This window comes from Alligator mississippiensis, chromosome 6, assembly GCF_030867095.1.
Source record: "Alligator mississippiensis isolate rAllMis1 chromosome 6, rAllMis1, whole genome shotgun sequence".
NCBI lineage: Eukaryota > Metazoa > Chordata > Crocodylia > Alligatoridae > Alligator > Alligator mississippiensis.
This window is the reverse complement of record NC_081829.1, coordinates 8,806,906-8,826,800: the sequence shown is the minus strand read 5'-3', so window position 1 is coordinate 8,826,800 and position 19,895 is coordinate 8,806,906. Positions and strand designations below refer to the sequence as shown.

Sequence of the window (19,895 nt, the reverse complement as noted above, 5' to 3'; positions counted from 1 at the left end):
TTCAGAGTATGAGACTGGATGGGTTAGTTCCCAAATTTCTGGCTGGGTTATTTCTGCGCAGAAAATTCAGACTCATGAAAGTGCTCCCTGGTGCACATCTACATGTGTGCCCCTATTGGGAGCAAACTGAGCCCGACAGGAGCAGCCCAGTTCAGCCCTGCTCTGCCCCCTTGCAGCAGCCACGGGGAGCCCCACGCTGGCAGGGGGCACGGGGGCTTAGCCCTGAGCTCCTCCAGCGGGGAGCTATCCTGGCTTGGCAGGCAGGTCCATCCCAGCGGTGCAGGGGAGGCTGGGCTCATCACAGGGGAACCTGACTTGGACTTCCCACCTTTTCAGTGTTGCCAGGTCCCCAATAATACGGCACTCCCCAGGATATCAGTGTTGCTCTTAAAACACCAACTCCTGGGGTTGTGCAACAACATGGACATCAAGGCTTTTATTGAAAAGAAAGTGAGTTCCCAGCTCACAGAGACAAGTGACGGGCAGCCCCAAAAGGCTCAGAAACAAGAAAGTAAATGAAAAGAAGCCAATTATTTTATGATACCTTTTAAGCTAATCTCAGAAATGTTTGGCCTGGCTCGTTGGCTATTGAATGCTTGGAGTTGTTAGCACCGAGCACTGTGTAATGCTTCCCTTCTGGGAAGAAGACAATTATAGGAAGTTATGGGCTGGGTTGCAATTTGTAGTCCCCAAGTATAAAATGTTCAGAGGTGCCTACATGACTTCAGTGCCAGTCCAAAGTGACTTAGGCATGGAGGAAACAATGACTCATTTAGAGCCAGTGCGATGCTGTCTCTCGAGTCTCTTTGGAAAGCAGGACTTAGGCTACAAAGTCCTTAGGCTTGTTTGAACTTGGCTCAGAAGAGGTCTCTGTAAGCCATGGGTGAGGGAGCATTTGATCCAGAGAAGACATGTGTCTGTCCTCGCTGTGTGCCTGATCCAGAGAAGTTGTGAGCTGTGATAGCCCCTGCCTCAGAGCAACACCCACTGCTCAAACCAGAACAGCTCTGGAGGCCACTATTCCTCCCTCGACATGTCTGTCAAGAGGGTGGCCTCCACCTGTCCTGTTCAGCGATGCTAAGATGTGATGTTCCTTATAGGTTCTAGCAGGACTTTCCCTCTGAAATGGTAGATTTTCTCAAGGTTCATCAAAAAAACCCCTATCGACCGTGCCTCTTCAACCCAAGCTGCAGAGACTCGTGCTTTCAGGTCTCAGGAGTTGACCAGCATGGCATGGCAGCACGGTGGCCCATGCTGGATGAAGAGACACTGTGGCTGCTGACAGCTTTCCAACCCCCTGCTCTCAGCTTTGCATCTTTTTTCTCTGAGAGCACAAGAAGAGATTTCTCTTTTGCTCTGGGACAGATGTTCCTATCCCGGGCGCATTACTGGATCCTTTCTGAGAGGGAGCTGCCTGCCACCAGACCCTTGTATTTACTGAATGTGTTTACAATTAAACAAAATGTCAAAGCGTCTGTGACCATAAGAATAGACTTGAGTCAGTCGCAGGGCAGCGAGGGGTCGAAGGTCAGAATGTTGTTTACTTTAATTTCTTTGAGAGCTTTTTGGGAGATTTTTTTTTCCACTCCCCTCTCGCTTTATTAAATTCAGATGAGCCGTTCGGGGAGGTTAGGTCGCATGTGGTTCAGGGTTTGGGTTTTTTTTTTTTTTTAATCATTTTGCTTTTAACTCTTCCCAGGCTGGCTCCCCGTGGTGTTCGTTTGCCATGGGGGAGGGTTGGATGGAGCCCTCTGCCAGGACAGTGGCCAGCCTCCCGTTGGCGGGGCAAAGGCGGAGGTAGCATGAAGACCCGAGTGCCTGTTGCCTGGCCAGGGAAGGGCCCACTCTGGCCCAGTGGGTTGATGCGAATGCCCAGCACAACCCACTTAACTAGGCCAGTCATCAGAGAGGACAGTGCTGATGAAGCACGGAGGTGGCTGCTGTTGTCTAGAGCTGGGTAGACGATGGGCAGGTGACATGCACGGCCAGGGCACCTCCACCCTGCCCCATACAACGCCTTGTTATTCCAACCTGGGGCTCACCACGCAAGAGCTCTCTTCGTTCCTGAGCTAAAGTCCATCCTGGGTCTCCCTCCCCTGGCCTCTCTTCTTCATGGGTGGCTTGTCGCAGCCTTCCCATCCAGGCTGGCCAGAACTTCTCTCCCCGTAGGGCACAGGGAGGAAGTGTAGTTTGGGAAGGTTGCTGTTCCTGGTGGGGCTGGCAGTGGGGCTGCGTGGAGAAAGGGAGAACATAGGTCCTGATGTGCGAGGTGGTTGGATCATGATCAATGAAGCTTGGCCTATGTACTCCCCACTAGGCTCCAGGTGCTGCCGCTTTGACCTGACTCCTCCCCACTGAGGCTGGGTAAGGTCTTCAGAGCTCGGGAACAAGGGTATCATTTCCCACTGGAGAGCAATGAGGATGGGACCAACCCTCTGGACAGAGCAGGCACATTCAAGCAAGCAGGATCCTTGAAAGGAGAAAGGCAGGCACATTGGGTCCTTGAAAGGGGAAAGTCTTTGGTATTGTCTTCTGGGTGCATTGGGCAGTGGCTTGGGGTTAAAGGCAATGGAAGAGCCATGGACCACGATGCTAAGCCAAGCCGAGGGCTGGGACTGAGAGGCATGGGAGAAGGGAGCCAGGTTCTGCATTAGGTGGAAATTCTGCATTGCTGAATAATCATAAACTTTGGAGGCAGCAGTGACCCTAGGACACCCCAGTTATGAGGAGCAGAGAAGAAAAGGGTTCCCATGTCCACCCCAAGACTCAGCATTGTTCTTGGCTTCCTGCTCCCTGGCATGGTCACGGGCATGGGGTAGTGAGGGTTGTGAGGTCAGCATGTCCCTGTAGGGGTAAAAAAAAAAAAGAAAAGAAAGAGAAAAAGAATGTGGAAATCTCCCAAATAAAAGTTTCATTTCCTTCAAGTGCCTGCAGATCCCAGCGCAGATGCGCCCGTGCCCGCCCCCCCACCGCTGTATGCACAACAATGCTAGCTGGCTTCATTTGCTATGCACCAGCCTTTCCAGAAATGCCAAGGCCTCTTGCTTACTTACTTTTCCAGGCTCTCAAGCCTCTTCCTTTTGGTGCTTGCTGTTGCCTCTAGAAGGGAGCCATGTTCTGGCCACTGCAGGTGGGAGGGGGTGGCTTGCAGACCCCTAATTCTCTGCCCATCCTCACTCCCCTTTTTGGGTCTCTCGTGCTTTCTAAAATATCATGGGATGGGCCTGACTGGCACCGACTCACACCTTTCCTTTGTAGACATGGGTCTTTGGGTAGATGCGATATCTGTTATTAGACCAACTAAATAGTTGGGAAAATTGTTCTTTGCAAGCTTTTGGGCACAAACACCCTGCTCCAGACCTAGGGAGGGTCTGTTGGTGTTTGTGGGCTCTCCTGGCATCTGTGGGCCTTCCTTTGTGGACTCTCTGCTGCTCCTTAAAACACCCTGATTGCAAGAAGGGCAAGGATGCATGCAATTGCTAGCTGCATGTCCCCGACTCTCCTAGGCTCAGTCCCGTTCCCTCCACACTGGCACCTCTTGCTTGGACAGGAACCTGCTCCTCCAGCATCCGTGCACTTCTCAGCTCTCTAGGATTCCCAGACTTGTCTGGCTACCAGGTGCCACACTGGCTTCATCTCATCTGGACAGAATCAAAACTGGCCTATATGCTAATGGGTACCAGAACTGCCTGGTGGGGAAGTTTTGTGATGTGTCCTGGGGAAGCTCCTTGTTTCTGGGTAGAGATACCCTTAGTGTGCAGGGAGTGTGCAGAGAGGTGGAGACAGACAGGACAGCTCAGTCAGTCAGTCAGTCTAGATAGATGCTGGGGGGCTGGCAACAGCTTGGCCCTGCATACCTGGCTGGCTCTGCTCACATGTACTGTCAGGTGCTGGAGTTGCCAGGTCTCGGAGGAGGCATGCGAGGTATCTGGAGAACAGGTGATAAAGGAGCCTGCATTCGTGTGCAGTCACAGAGCCAGGACCAAGGGACATCTCTATACACAAAGTAGGAAGCCCAGTCCTGGTGTAGCAGAGGGGTCTGAGGACTGGGTCTGAGCGGGGCTGTATGTGGGAAGTTTGCCCAGGTCCTTCCAGCCTTGTCCAAGCCTCCAGCAAATGCTACTGCACCCCCTCCCTCGCAGTGGAGAGGGCAGGCATGTGCCTCGTCCAAGAGGCTGTGATCTTCTCATGCCTCACATATTCCCCCTTCTGTAAAGCTGGCTGGTGCCACACGCAGGGCCAGCCCTTCCCTGAAACCCAGCGCTGCGACACAGCGGCTGCACTGCGTGCCTTTTGCGTGTTGTATTCGCCCCTAACTCATCCAGCATGTGGGATGCTTTGAACTTCCTTATTCATCCTTCCTGAAAGAAAAGGTTAGGAACCAGCAGCAGAATCTCGTGACACGGAGCCGACGTCATGGGGGTGCTGGAGCTGATTTTGAGGACTTGTGCTGGGACCAATTTTGTTCAAAGCCTGTGGCACGGTGCCTGGGTTAATGGGAAACACGGCGTATGAGAAGCAGGTGGCAGGCTATTTGCATGAAGGCTGGGTCAAGTTTGGGACGGAGGAGGCTGGGACCTGGTTTTAGCCTCAGCAGCATGGACTTGGAAGGACTGCTTTTAAGATAACTTGCCTCTGCGCTTGTAAACCTCTGTGATCTGGTAAACTACAGGCTGTGGGACACACTGGGATGTGAGACCTGGGCTCTATGCCCAGCTCTGACAGGCAGCAAGGGCCTGGACAATTCAACCACATCCTTCTGCCTTGCTTTCCACTCCCACCTCCTTGCCTGCCTTGCCTGTCATGGTGGAGGCCGGTTCAGGCTGCGGTAGAGATTTCACATTAGCAGCACCTGGACAAAACATGATGAGCTGGTTAGTGGTTTGGGGTGGAAGATAGGCTGGTGCAAAGAGAAAAACAAGAGCTCCAAAGTTGTCAGATTTTGAACGTGTCTGTGGAGCGGACCGCTGTGCGGCGGGCTTGTGTTTTCACAAGAAACATGGCAGACTCTGCTTCATATTTCACCAGGGGTGCTCAGCATCTCTGGGAATCAGGCCGGGGGTCTCTCACTGTGGGCACCCAAAAAGTCAAGGCACGTACAATATAATGCTGCTCTTAAACGCTTGGGGCTAGATCAGTTGCTCTAGGTCTTCCAATGACGTGGAGGTATTGCTACGTGAAAAGCCCAGGGGGCAAAGGAGGGAACCAGGAGAAGAGCCCGGGAGTCCAGTCTCAGCCCTTCGCGGGAACTAGAGGCTGGGGTCGGGTCATCCCTAGACCGGTTCTGGACTTGGCATAACCCCCCAGTCAAACCCCGTGCAGCGTGTTGCATTTATCTCCTCCAGAACAGCTCGCTCTGGGAAGCCAGCTCATTAGATTTGCTGCTCAGGGTCTTCTAAATAATTTTCAATTTCCTGTAAGGATAGTTTTTAATTTATTTCTGACGTCAGGAGTAGGAGGGGGGGGGGAGAAGGCAATTCTAAAATTCAGCATTAAGCCTGTGTCCTCCTCCTCCTCCCCCCCAGTGCGTCCTCCTTCCTCTGAGAAAAATCAGCACGTTGCATTTTACACCCCCTTCCTCCCCGCGACCCAAAGTCTCCCTGCTTTTCTGGCTTCCTGGCCAGCAACTCAGATTCCTAGATGCTCTCTTGCTGAAGAGAGATGGCTACCGCAGCAAGATTTGGAGGCTCCGTCTAGACTCCACCTCCTCCTCCCAGAGGGTGAAATTAGGGAACAATGGCAGCCCCGGATCCAACATCAACAAAGGAGAGGGGCTTTGATCTGAAAAGCAAAACGATTTGTTTTTGTAGCAGATGCACAAATGAATTCCATGCTCTTTGCTGCGTTCTGTTGCGTGCGGCGTTTGGGGCTGGATTAGCGCCGTTTCTCTGCGTGGTTCGGGCTGTGATCATGTTCTCTGTGGATTTTAGTCACGGTGGGCTCTCAGCCTGTTCCCCAGTCGGGGAAATGGCCGCATCACAGAAAACGGCATGGTTGTCAGCAGCTGGGGACATGTTTAGCAGTGAGGCAAGGGAACAGAAAGAGGCTTGTGGCTGGGGCTTGGGAGATCTGGATTCAGGTCTTGGCTCTACCACAGACTCCCTGTGCAACCTTGGGCAAGTCACTTGATCTCCCCTTGCCTCTGTTCTCCCTTTGTGCTGGATACTAGAGTGCAGCGTGGAAGGCAATGATAAAGTAGGAGTTAGGGGTCCCTGCCCGTTCACCCGGCTGTGTGACTTCGGATGAGTCATTTCACTGTTCTGTGTGTCCTGCTTCCTCATCTTTAATCCATCGTATCTTTGGAGACTATGAGTTCTTTGTATGTATACAGCACCTTGCAAAACGCGGCTCAGCTGGGCTTTTTCGGGGCCAGTTAGGGGCCTTGGAAATGTAACTGCCCTCTTGCTGTCTGGGAACAAGAAGAGGTACTTAGGCTGGCGAAGGGCAGGCTGCTTCGTTGATAAACAGGGCGTTATTTCCTATTGCTCTTGATCCATTTATTTTTTACAACAGCATGCATGAAAATTGTCCTGCCACACAGCTGATTTCTAACCAGGAAAGCTTGTTTCAGGGGAGCTAGCACCAGATGTGGATGAGTGTATGGTTTAACTCTGGGTAGGTCTATGGGTTTTAGGGAGAATGTTTTTCAATGGAACAGAATTATTTTATTTTCAGATGGCAAATACCACTCTGGTCTGAATTAGGATTAGAGCAATCCCCTGGTTTCTGTGGGGAAAGGGAAACTCTTGTCTGACCCATTAACCACATAGTCCTGAACAGGCAAAACAGCTGCAAAGTTTCTCCATGCTTCACTTCTTAAATAAGTGAATAAATCGAGGTTTGCAAAGTCACCAATATCCTTGAAATAGAACAAGTAAGATGCTGGGGCTTATTCTATATGTATGTTAAACCAAGCCAAGGCATACCACTTTCTAAAACAGGCCTGGAAGTGTCCACACCAACCTGCCCAGGGTGACATATAGAGTAGAGAGCAATCGAACTGTGGGAGAGGAGCAGGTGCCTTTCCTGTGAGAGCTGAAGGAGGGCTGGCTTCAATGAATTCCTCAGTAAAAAGAAAATTTTAGGGAAAAAAAAGTCATGTTTCAGGTTGACATTTTCAAAATGAAAATTCCCTTTTTTCCCATTCCAGATAATCGTTTGCATCAGCCTCTAAACCAATCACAGTAAAAGAACCCAAACTTTATAAATGTTTAACATGGAAACAAAATGGTTTGGGTCAATTCAAGCTCTTTTTAATTGTTCATTTGCAAATAAATAAATACCTAAGGATGGGGATTTTGACTTTTTTGTTAGGATTTTGGGATGGGAAAAATTTTCCTGGGACAGGAATACCATTTTAATACCCCAACCCGCTGTGTATAATCATAAACCCACCCATCACAGAGCCCAAACTCATGCTTTGGTTGCAGCTCAGTTCAACAATGAAGAATACGGTAACAGAGGATTCAAACCTTCTCTCCCAAGTTGAGCTACCTGTATGGTTCCTCCCTCGTGTCTGCTCTCATCACGACCGAGGTCCATCTTCCAGACAGAGCCCCTCTGTTTCCCGACTCACTCATCTTTCTTGCAGCAGGACTGATGCTCTGATCATGATTTCAGGCACACTTAGCTTAGTGTGCAGCAGGAGCCCTTCTGCCTCCTCAGAACTGAAGGGTAAGTCCCCTATGCGAAGCAGCTGCAGGTGGGACATACAGGTGTAGAAAGCTGCCAGTTTCCACTGTTTGCAGAGAAATACAGCACTGTGTGAATGCTGATTAGAGCAGAGATCTGCTGCTGCAACTGGCTATGCTGCAGTGCAGCTAAGTTCTTTGAGCCCTATAGCCGTCCCTTTATCATTTACAGTTGTTGTTACTTCTGGGTCTCCGTTCTTGTGGTTGGACTGTGAAACTCATAGAAATATAGAAAATGAGGGTTGGATGGGACCTCAGGAGGTCGCATCTAGTCCAACCCCCTGCTCCAAGCAGGACCAGCCCCAACTAGATCATCCCAGCCAGGGGTTTGTCGAGCCAGGTCTTAAAAACCTCCAAGGATGGAGACTCCACCACCTCTCTGGGTAACCTATTCCAGTGCTTCACCACCCTCCTAGTTAGAAAGTTTTTCCTAATATCCAACCTAAAACTCCCTTGCTGCACCTTGAGATCATTGCTCCTTGTTCTGTCATCTGCCACCGCTGAGAGCAGCCCAGCTCCATCCTCTTGGGAACCACCTTCAGGTAGCTGAAGGCTGCTATTTAAACCCCTCTCCGTTTTCTCTTTTCCTGACGAAATAAACCCAGTTCCTTCAGCCTCTTCTCATGAGTCATGTGCCCCAGCCCCCTACCCATTTTTGTTGCCCTCTGCTGGACTTTCTCCAATTTGTCCACATCCTTTCGGGGGGGGCAAACTGGACACAGTACTCCAGATGTGGCCTCCCCAGTGCTGAATAGAAGGGAATAGTCACTTCCCTCTATCTGTTGGCAGTGCTCTGACTAATGCAGCCCAGGATGCCGTTAGCCTTCTTCACAACAAGGGCACACTGCTGGCTCCTATTCAGCGTCTTGTCCACTGTAACCCCCAGGTCCTTTTCTGCAAAGCTGCTGCTTAGCCAGTCGGTCCAACCTGTACCGGTGCATGGGACTGTTCTGTCCTAAGGGCAGATGTCCCGGGATTGCATCACTGGACCAATGAAAGAAAAGCAGCAGTGCATTCACCCACTCACTAAACCCTGATTGGAGGGGCAACGTGTATACATGCCAGTCCTGTGACTTTTCTTTTCTGGGACAACCAAAGGCACAACTTGTCCCAGGACAAATGCAACATCTGTTTGTAGCCTGTTCGTAACACCAAGGACCCCACTTCAAGGAGTCTTTGTTGTGCCGGGCACCTTAGAAATAGAATAAAAGGCCAGCCCTAACGAGCAGTATTGCTGTGATAGGGTTGTATTGCTGTAGGATTGAGGACATTAGCCAGGGCTGGGACACTCATGGTGCTTGGTGCTGTACAGAACAAAGACACATCCCCTGCCCCAGAGAGGTAGAAGTATAAATCAATATTACAGCTGACTGCTTGGGGCCGGAGCTGAAGGGGGATAAACATAGAAAGGAGGAACACAAACCCTCCTTGTGTTCATGTGAAGCACATTTTTGTCCCCCTGTCACCTCTCCAACCCCCAAGACTCATGTTGCTTAACATGCTGACTTCATCCAAACCATTCAGAACCCCTTACATTTGCTCTTTCCCTTCATCCTGGCATTAAGCCTGACAATGCCCCTTTATGCCCAAAGTGTTTGTGGTGCTTCATGTGACCTTCTTGCTCCAGGCTTTGCATTCATCCCTGCTTGTTTGATGTGCTACTGCTTTTTATTTTAACCTTTGGAGACACCCCCAAGTCCCAGCACAGATGGATAAAAGGTCTATTGAGAAAGCTGCATCCATAGCCCCCTCCCTGCGCTCTGCAAGGAGCTGATGGACTGTGAGGTAGGTACCACGGGGGAGTCTGGGTAGCCTAAAGCTCATAGGACTGATCAGGGGGATTGGGAAGAGGTAGAAGGAGGAGCTGTTCTGTTCATGAAAAATTGTCTTCAATGTGTTGCTGGGTGAGATGCATCCTCATACACATGCCCATACACATGCACACAGGGGGTATCTGCTGGGCTACAGGCTGTGTTTGGGGTTAGACCCCCAGAGACGTTTTGCCAATACCGTCCACTCATTACCCAGTAGCAGGTGGTGGTGCAGGGACATGTCCCTCTTTTCCTTCAGGTTTAGCAGGTTTAATCACCAGGCAGGTACCCCATAGACTCATGTTGTGCCAAAAGCCAGGACACATTTTGTAGCTTTGCCTCATTGCTTCTCCACTGGAGTTTTTCTGGGACTCCGAATAAATCTGGAATATAGCAGAGAGGCCTCATCAACCTGAGGACTTTCACCTGCCCAAAAGGGTTCTGGGAAGCTTCTCTCACCAGTGCGTGGCCAGCTAAGCAGCATGATTAAAATCCCAGCCACTGCCTGTTCATCGCAAGCCCCTTACTGTGGTATTTGTAGAGAAAAGAGTGATTCTAGTACACCACCGGTCTTGATGTTACAGCAAAAGTGGTAGGTAAGAGTAGCTTGCAGATCCCATTAAACTACATTATTAGGTGGCAAATTCTCTGTCTTTGAAGTCTTCTGAAACCTTTAATTAAGCTAGAAAGATAGTTGGGTTTTCAAGGGAGTGCCCAGGGAGGCTGAGAAAGCTCTTAACCACTAGGGAGATTTAATGATGGGAGTCATACAGCCAATGGGCATCAGCATCATATCCAGATGTAGCTCTGTGGAGGGCTCTTTAATCTGGAGATGGGACAGGCTGCCCTGGGACTCAGGGTGCAGACAATGACAATTTTTGCCCCATCTGGCCCCTGAAAGTACTCTATAGCCCTGTCCTAACACAAGTGCATGGCTGCAGAACACTTTAAAAGGGCCTGATCCCGCAACAATCTGAACTCTCATTACATGAGGGTTCAGATGAAGGTGCTCCAAACAGGAGTGCCTTCATTAACTTCTGTCTGTGCATGCTGGGTGCTTTCAGAATGGGGGAGGGGGAAGAGAGAGTAGGGAGCTCATTTTGGTTGTTGCTTAGTCAGTGCTGGAGGGTAAGGCAGGTGGCTTGGATGCCCCCAAGGTTGGGGGATCCAATTCATCCATCCTCTGACTCCAGTGCAGTCTGAGGAAACCCCAGAATGCAACTCCTTCCCCTGCCTTCTCCCTCTCCCAGCCTGAGACAGCACCAGGGGCCAGGAGAGGGGTAGTGGGGCTAGGGGAAGAGGGTGCAGAGTTGCAGCTTTTCTCTCTGGATCAGCTCCAAATTGGAGCTTGACCCCCCCTCCCCACTGACCCAACACCTAACCTCTTTTGGGTCAGGAGGGTCGGTCTAACTCATGGCGCTTTCTGTGAAGCACCATGAGTTAGACCAGGAAGCGGCACTTCTGTCTGCACCTTCAGAGATTCTGCACCAGCCCAAGGGACAGGGGAGCTTCACATCCTCTTGCTGCCCTCATGTATCCAGGTCAGAGAAGCCACAGACTTCTGTTATAAAGAGGATCAGAGCCAGTCCCATTGCTGGGCTCTCTATTAAAAAGATCTTATGCCCCAGGCCCTGGAAGAAAACATGGCTGTAGTCCAGGACATTCACTGACCAGATGCTCTCTGCACAGAGCTTCATGATAAGCCATGGGCAGGGAAATCCTTGATCTTGAAATATTGCCTCAACCCATCACACCCATGGTAGAGGTGAAGGGAGAGGGGCTTCAGATGGGCCAGGTGTCCTACTTGAGAGAAGGCCTGATGCTCTAGTTCAGCTGGACCAGCACCAGCTATAGCAATTTCTAAACAAAGGTCTTGCAACTGCCCTGGTTTCCACTAAAATCTCCCCACGTGCTTTGTACTTGGAAGTTACCATCAAGTGTGCGTTCCCAGCAGCAGAGCTTGGCTGCACGGGTGTCTCAGAGCGCACTGGTACAACCAAGGCTAGGAGGTGAGAGCACCTCGCTTCCTTTCTCTACCTGCACCCCTCCGACTGCTTAGCTCCACACTCCCATCCATTCCTGGGCCCCACGAAAGACAGAGGGACTGACAGGGTCTCACACCAGAGGCAGGGTTATGACAAGCACACCAGGTGAGCAGTGAGTGAGGCTGTGGGGATGGATCAGGCTCAAGTTTTGGTCTGGTGAAAAACCAATTGGAGACATGGAACACCCCCCCCCCCCAATTGCACTGCGACTGTTCCTCTGACCCCTTGCACATGCCTGGGGGTGCGGGGGTCACATACCACTGACATGCTAGCAAGACTGCTGCCAGGAATATATGTCTGTTTATTCATTCCTTTGTATTGTGGTAATGCCAGGGAAGCAGCTATCACAGACCAGGCCTTCATCATGTGCAGCCCTGTACAAATCCAGGGGGAATCCAGGGCATAATGTATTGGGAATCTGTCCACTTACCAACCAGCCTGATCAGAGCTAAATCTTCCAGAGTGATTTGGTGGCTTTCTGATGCCTCAGATTCCCCGGGGCGACTCTAATGCAGCCTGATTTTCAGAAAATCCTAAGCCACTCTCCCGCAGAAAATCAGGTTCCTTACAGCTGCCTCTAGGCAGGCCCTCCAAAGTTGCTGCTGCTGAAGTGTGAGTCGGTGATGTGCCGGACGCTCAATGCAGGTTCCTCTGCACAGCACGAGCATCTCTTTACTTACCGAGGGCTGATCTCCTGGCTGAGTGTTGTTTCCAGGGAAGCTGATTCCATCGCTAGGGAGACAGATCATCTTTTATAGGCTCTGTTAACCCCCCCCCCCCACACACACACACATACACACACTCACTTAACAGTGCCAGGCTTGTGCTAAGGTGGCCGTAGGTGCTGCCTTGCATTTCTTGCTGCCTGCTGATCATCCTGTGACAGGGCACTCCCAGCAGCGCCGGTTGCTGTAGGAAGTATGCAGTACATGACGCTTTCCTGCTGCTGGAGTGAGGACTATTTCCGTTCTCTCCAGCTCAGCAGCAGCAACAGCAGCAGCAGCCGCCTGAGAAATCCACCTTTGCTTTCCCAAGACCTCCTTGGTAAGTGTGTGCATTACGCGGGGGGGTTGTTTGTATTTGGTATGTGGCAGGAGATAACCTGATGCCAGGGGTTGAAGTCACCTACTTCCCCACCTCGGTGCTAGGCACAGGGCAAAGAGCACAGCCCCATGGTCACATTTGGACCCCTTTGACAGGGTGTGTGTGGGGGGAGTGGGGGTTTCTACTGACTTTCCAGCACTTTGCTGTTCTGCTCACACAGATGGTACCAGGACCCCAGCCCCACCTGTGCTTGGCCTGGTGTGTGTGTGTGTGTGTGTGTGTGTGTGTGTGTGTATGTGAGAGAGAGTGTGCATGAGCACATGTGCATGTGTGCATGTGTGCACATATGCATGTGCTTGTTGGGTTTCTGATTTGCAAAGCGTTCATTGATTTATTTGTAGGGTCCCACAGCATGGACAGGGCTTTTGCTCGGTGCCATCTTAGGGATGTGTGGCTGGTAACTGTTGTACCACACATGCCCTTCCCCTCCCACCCCCTGGCCCCTGCCCCAAAACACAAAGTTTGGACGTAGGCATGATAAACCCTCCTGCCCCTTCCCCTTTGAATGCCCAGGTGCTGAGCCTGCTACAGCCACATGAGCTGGTACAGGGGACCCTGCCGTAACTGAGGATCAAGGTTAGCTCAGTGGCCACATGAGGATGTGCTGGGACAGTGATTCCAACAATCTCATAATCCTGATCGCATCTGTTTTCTCTGTCTCCTGGCAGGGATTACCGTGAGCATTAGAACCCCTTTGCCTCTGCGTTGCCTTTCCCTTGCATTTTCCTTAAACCATTTGCAGAGCTCACAAGTCTGGGGAGCTGTGTGGTTTTTCCCCCCCAAACTCTAGGCATGCGAGAGAAAGGGGAGGTCCACCCTGCCGGCACGCTGCAAGGCAGAGCTTTGTGATGTTTGTACGGGGACAGCACAACTCTCCCCTGTGGCTCTGGGCACCATCCATCACATGCTACCACCACGCTGCAGCACATCATGCTGTCTGCTGCTGCTACACACACACACACACACACACACACACACATCTCTGCTTGCCATGGAAACCTCACCATAGCAACCATACTGGAATCCAGGTTTAAAGGGACAGGGTCATGGGGTGCAGCACAGGTGAAAGTGACCCCGTTCAAGTAGCCCTGAAAACACTGGGCCTCCTCTTCCCGCTGGGACCAGTCCTACACCAGTGTAGCTCCGTTCTGTTAAGTGCAACTAATCCTGGTCTACACTGGGGGAGAGGGGAAGAGGAACAGGATCATGGTCCGTATGCTGCAGTCATCCTGCAATGAGGGTCCATCCCCTGTAGCAGGAGGCTGGGGCATACACTTGGTCCTGTTGCTGCTGCAGTGGCTTCTGCTGAGCTGCAGGCCATAGCTGAGCTGTAGCCCTCTTGTAAAGCAGGTACCTGGGGAGCTGAGCTAGGGCTTTGCCTCTGAGGGCACAGACCTCTCTTCCCTGAGGCCAGTGGGGGCACTTGCAGTTGGCTGCAGCTGGTCCTCAGTCCCAGAGAGGCCTGTCACTCACACAGGCCCACGAAGCCAGCCCGTGACACCCCACGCTTCACCCCAGCTCCACTCTCTGCTCCTCTTTCTCCCTCCTGGGATTGCTCCTGCACCAGCAGCTTCAAGGATTGGATTCTGTTTCCTTCTAGCTTTGCCCCTTCATCTTGCCTTGTGTTTCAGGCACCCTTACCTCTTGCCCTGTAGGCATTCCTTCCAACATTTAGGGATATCCAGACCTAGATCCAGACTCACCCCCTGCCTGCGTCCAGTCCAAATCCTGGCTTTCAAACACCTATAAACTCTGGGTATTTGCAGCTTGAGCCTGGAGTGACATCTCTGTGGCACTTTTCTTGCTGATTAAATAGCTTTTAGTGCATTTCCCCTCACAGCACTCCTATGCAGCACAGTAGTACTATTCCCCCCTACCCATTTCACTGGCTCACAGGGGCTAGAAGACTCACCCAAGGTCTGTGGTAGGGAAGTGGTTGACCCCACTTCTCCCAAATTGCAGCTCAGTGCCTTAAATCAATGGACTGATGCAGAGAAAACTCTCCCAATTGCTTTAGCAAACACCCGCTTTTGTGAATCCTCTACATCTGATCTGTCAGGGGAGTTGCCATCCAAGATATATTGGTTATTACCTCACTGAGGAATGGCAAAGGTAAAACAACTAATGCTGGTTTTGGGTAGCCTGCTAAAAATCGCAGTCCTGCTTAGGCAGGGCTGGCCAGGGAAACGTCCCCAAGTTACAGTCCATGCAGTAAACACTCCCCATCAACACTGGTATTATTCCCACTCAACCACTAACTTTTGCATGGAAAAAAGGGGTAGCTAAGCAGTCTGGTCTCCTGGGGAGGGAATCTTGTTCTCCTGGGTTTTCCTGCATGTGATTTCTAGCACTAAGCTTTCCTCCATCTCTATTCATAACCCTGGTAGGAATTCTAGTTTGACATTTTTTTTTCCACTGGTTCCAGTTTGTAATGAAGGAGCAGGCCTACTGGTGCTATTGGCATCCTTGAAAAGTCAGAGACCAATGGAAAGCTGCACAGATCTATTAAAATAATCCAATGGGATGTAATAGGATTTCCACTGGGGAAGGTGAACAGACATTAAAAGAAGTAACCAAAAGTGTTTCAAATTTACACAGGTTCCCTTCATACGCCTCACCAACAGGGACAAAGTTTAAACTGTTTCCCACTGTTTCCCACAGCTTTTTTCTTGCAGCCTACAGTGTTTTGCACGGCTGACTTCATGCTCCTGGCTTGGTTGGTGCAGGGAAGAGATCCTGTGTGATGATGTCTATTTAGGCCCGTTAATCCAGACCGAGCATTGCTCCTTATCAGCCAGACATGCCCCTTTGCGGGGTGGGATCACGCACGTCATTCGGAGTGTCGCTGTCCCTTCAGCACCTTCATCGAGCAGCTGTGGAGCCAGCGTCCATAGCTCATGCTCGGGGGGCAAAGCGTGTTTCACTGCACAAAACCCCATGTTGGGACACATGGGATTTAAGCCACTGTCCTCTCTTAAGTCCTCATGGCCATCTCCTTAGGCAGTGGAGCTATACCAAGGATTGGAGCCCAGGTGTTCAGGCTACCGACGTTCCCGACAAGAAGTTTTGTCTGGCTCCATTTCCACCTTTCTCATCCCGTTAGATGGGTAATAGGAGCTCACTTTGCCATTAGGTACAGTCTGCCATTCCAGCTCACAAAACCAGAGCAAGAGGCAGCCCAGGCTTCAAGCAAGCCACATAACCTGAAAGGCGATTAAAAAAAAAAGGATGGAGATAGACTTTTCTTTGTGGCTATAGGGGATGGGACTAGGAGCAACAGACTTACATTGCAGCAGAGGAAAATGAGGCTGGAGATTAGGAGGAACTTTCTGGTTATGAGGGTGGTTAATCATTGGAACAGGCTGCCTATTTCTATCCCTGGAAATTTTCAAGAGCAGGTTAGACTGACCCTGGGCTGGTACGGTTTACTGAAGGATGATCCTACCCTGAGCAGGGAGCTGAAGTAGATAACCTCATGTGGTGCCTTCCATCCCTGCTTTCCTATGATCCTGTAACTCAGTGACACCCAAATGCTGTCCTACAGAGATGTCTTGTGCTCCTGCAATGTCTTGTTTCTTGCTTTGGGGGTGTTGGTGGTAACCATGCTGATCTAAGGACACCGGCAGATGAGGTTCTTTGGGTAAATGTGATATCTTTTATTAGACCAACTAAAGAGTTGGAAAAAGTGTTCTTTGCAAGCTTTTGGGTACAAACACCCTTCTTCAGGCAGAGGGAGAGTCTACAATTGTACTGTCTACAGTTGTACTGTATTACTCAATACAGCTATAGACTCTCCCTCTGCCTGAAGAAGGGTGTTTGTACCCAGAAGCTTGCAAAGAACAATTTTTCCAACTCTTTAGTTGGTTTAATAAAAGATCACATTTTCCCAGAGAACCTTGTTTGCCTTGATTCTTGTTTTATATTTAGATCATAAGCTGTTTGGGGCAGCCTTTTGTTGTGCAGCTATACAGCACTTAGCGTGCTGGGGTCCTGGATCATGACTTGGACTCATAAACACTGTACCAGGACAAAAAATAAGTGCCTTACCCCACTCCATCTATACTAAACAGTTCTTTCCAGGTCAATACATGAACCTGGCCCTATTCTTATTAAAGTCAAGGAGAAGTTTGCCACTCTTTTCAGAGGGGGACTGAACCAGGTTTCACGTGTCTCTTTTCTATACTACCCCACACATTGCTATCCCACATGGTGTCTTTAGTAGAGCTGAACCAAACCAAAAACCTACTATCCAAGCACCAGAAAGCTTGTGACTCACATCTGAGCTTTGCCTCTGCCCCCTAACGTTATACCGGGACCAACTAAAATTTCCAGAAGACCCCAAAACATTTGGCATCTGGTCTGTATTGCAGCCGACAAGACCAGCGTATAGTTTAGTGCATCATCCTAGACCACTGCCCTCCTTGCTTCATGCTGACATACCTATGTCCTTGGAGCCCAGGTTTCCTCTTACTTTATATGGTAGAAGTCAGGAGCTGCTTTACTCACGTCAAGGGATTACTGGCCTTGAATGGCAGGCAAAAACAGAATCACACCCCTGGAACTAGAACTGGCTCCGAAACAAGGTTGACTCTGGTAACTCAGAGAAAGGCCCTTTTTCCTCCTGGTTATTTTTCTCTTCATTTCCCTTACTGTCTCTCTCTTTGTCAGCCAGGAAGGCGGAAGGATGTTTACGGTGTGCCAGCCCGACGTCCCCCTGAACAGATCCTTCCACGAGGGCAAACAGGACCCCACACTGGGCACGGCCTTCCTCGGGGAAGGGGAGCTCAGGCAGGACAGTAACTTCAACTTTGTGGGGGAAGTATATGACAGCAACGAGAACTGGAGCCAGACGGTGGCTGGGACCCGGATGGAGGAGGACCCCAGCCAGATAGAAAACATGAGAAATCCCTCAGATAATCTGGTGTTATTAGTGCAGAGACAGACGGCGAAGGACAGGCTTAGGGATGCTCCCCAAGGCTTGAAATCAGAGAAACGGTGCCTCTCCGAGGAGGACGTGCGCAGCCCCCCGGAGGGGGCAGAGGTCAGCAATGCGGAGCTGGAGAAAGCCGCTACTGAGGATGTGGCCAAAGAATGTGACAAGTCCGTCGTCTCCCCCTTGGAGGACAACGGTTATGGCAGCAGCTCCCTCAGCATTGACAGCCCTGATAGTAGCACCGGCAACACATGGGAGATGCCCGCCTCTACCAGAGACCGAAGGGGCCTGCCAGACCCGCAGCTGCCCGACACCGACTCCGAGAACTCCTCTGACTCGGACACCATCTTCCCCGTGCTGGCGGAGGCCTTCCAAAACATCCAGGACAAGGAAAGGTTCAAGGAGCAGGAGAAGGAGAAGCACCACATCCAGCTGGTGATGTATCGGCGCCTGGCTTTGCTGCGCTGGATCCGTGGCCTCCAGCAGAAGGTCATCGATCAGCAGAACCGGCTGCAGGAGAGCTTCGACACCATCCTGGACAACCGCAAAGAGCTCATTAAGTACATCCAGCAGGGCATGGTGCACTCCAGGGAGCTGGCTCATGCCAGCCTGGGAGAGACGCTCACTACTACCCCGTGACAGCTTGGTTGGTACCCTAGCTCCTCACCCAGACTCAGAGGGAACTTTGCTTGAGTGTGGACCCCAGGATGGAGCCCGTGCAATCTTCTCCGGCTCTGCATGGGAGCCTTTCAATGAAATGCTTGTCTTCGGCTCCCCAGTCCTCTCCTGACTCTAGGGCTCCCCACTGCATGAAGGCCCCATACCCTGACAAATGCCACGTAGTGTTTAGGAGTAGGCACAGATTAACTAGAAGCATGTCCCAGTCCATTGTAGTGCATGGCTCACTTTGTTAGTGCAAGTCAAAGGTCCAAAATGTCCCGTAACTAGGGCTGAGAAATGAAGGGGCAGGAGGAGAAGGATTTTATTCTCCCTCACTCCTACCAACACCTTCCTTGATCACAACCCAACAGCCCTGCCCCAGCTGAGCAGCAGCCAAGGTTCTCCTATTGCCTAATGCAAAATGGCCCAGCCCATGATTTAGGGGCACTGGAGAACTGGAATAGGTAGGAGATTAGCACCCAACTGGTTGGTGAAGGGAAGAGGAATTGTGCTATTTCAGGAGAATTGGTCCTTCACAAGTGTACACCCAAAAGGGCTCTCAATTGACAGACCTTTCTCTCCTTCTGTCTCACAGCCTGGTCTCTCGCTCTATCCTCCACCAAGTGAGTCCCTCGAGGAGTCCCTCTGAAGGTCCACTCCTCCCCCTTAAGCATCAGTCCTGATGTGTTTCCAAAGTGACTGGTCAGGAACTGTTCAAAGATCCAAGGACATTATGCTGCCACCATCCAGTTCCTCATGCAGAGCTGGGTCTCCTCAATAGCTCCTCTTCCTCCCTGAACCTTAACTTTCATGCTCACCCCATTTTTCACCCAAGTCCATCCCTATTCCTCCATTTTAGTCTGGTCAGAATAGCTTAGGTAGCTGCGTGCTTTGGGGAGAAGCCATTCCTTAGGGTCATAGCTCCTCTACTACCTTTTGTCCATGCCCATGCTCACCTGCATGCCTCTTCCAAAGAGCATCCTCAAAATGCCTGTGCTCCCATCCCAGGCCTATGGGGTCACCCGTTTAATTATAGTATAAGCTCACAGAATTCTCATTAGCATATAGGTTTGCTGAGGTTTATGAATGTAAAACCTATCTTTTAAACCCTACTTCTAAATCCTTGTATTATTTCCAAAGGGGAATTCTGGGCACTTGTTCACCACAGCTGGCAACAGTAGGAAGGTTTAAAACAATCCCTAGAAAAGCATTCTTCACTTAGAGTGTGACTATGAGCTGGGAAGCATACTAAAAATCATGGATGGGAGAACCCCATGGGCCACAGTTAGAATACCACAGGGAACCCCTGGCCTCTTAATTCAATGCTTTCAGGTCTGCATCTGAGAGTTTAGGACACTGCAAGACTGGACACTTATTTTTGCAGCCATCGCAAGCTTCTCCCATGTACTCAGTGCTGCAGAAAGCATGTGGCTCTCGACGAGCCTGTGTGCTTCTTGTGTCTGAAGCCAGTGCTTTGTACGAAACAGCTTGTACACGTCCAGCGAGCTCCGCAAGAATTGATGAGTTACATATGGCCAGGGATTGTTCGCTGCCACAATGTAAGAAGTGCTTCAACTACAAAAGTCCATCTGGTGACAAAGGTTGCAATTCAGCAAAGCATTTAAAGCAGGCGTTTCAGTTCTTTCCTATT

At 50.7% G+C, this 19,895-nt stretch overlaps 1 protein-coding gene and 1 long non-coding RNA gene across 3 annotated transcripts; one reads left to right on the top strand and one right to left on the bottom strand.

The window, feature by feature from the left end:
• Nucleotides 1-421: 421 nt before the first annotated feature.
• On the bottom strand, nt 422-12,435 carry LOC102576999 (uncharacterized). The gene is made up of 4 exons (XR_002090503.2): nt 12,354-12,435; nt 12,228-12,279; nt 7,495-9,885; nt 422-2,844 (listed from the first exon to the last, which is right to left on the bottom strand). It is a non-coding gene; the product is annotated as an uncharacterized LOC102576999 (long non-coding RNA).
• On the top strand, nt 12,423-19,619 carry C6H1orf216 (chromosome 6 C1orf216 homolog). 2 transcript variants are annotated; one of them, XM_059729611.1, is made up of 2 exons: nt 12,423-12,591; nt 17,324-19,619. In XM_059729611.1, the coding sequence occupies exon 2, from the start codon at nt 17,336-17,338 to the stop codon at nt 18,221-18,223; it is 888 nt and encodes a 295-aa protein (XP_059585594.1). In that variant the 5' UTR covers nt 12,423-12,591; nt 17,324-17,335; the 3' UTR covers nt 18,224-19,619. The 2 variants fall into 2 exon arrangements, with proteins under 2 accessions (XP_059585594.1, XP_059585593.1); XM_059729610.1 differs by having other exon boundaries at nt 17,320-19,619.
• Nucleotides 19,620-19,895: the final 276 nt, after the last annotated feature.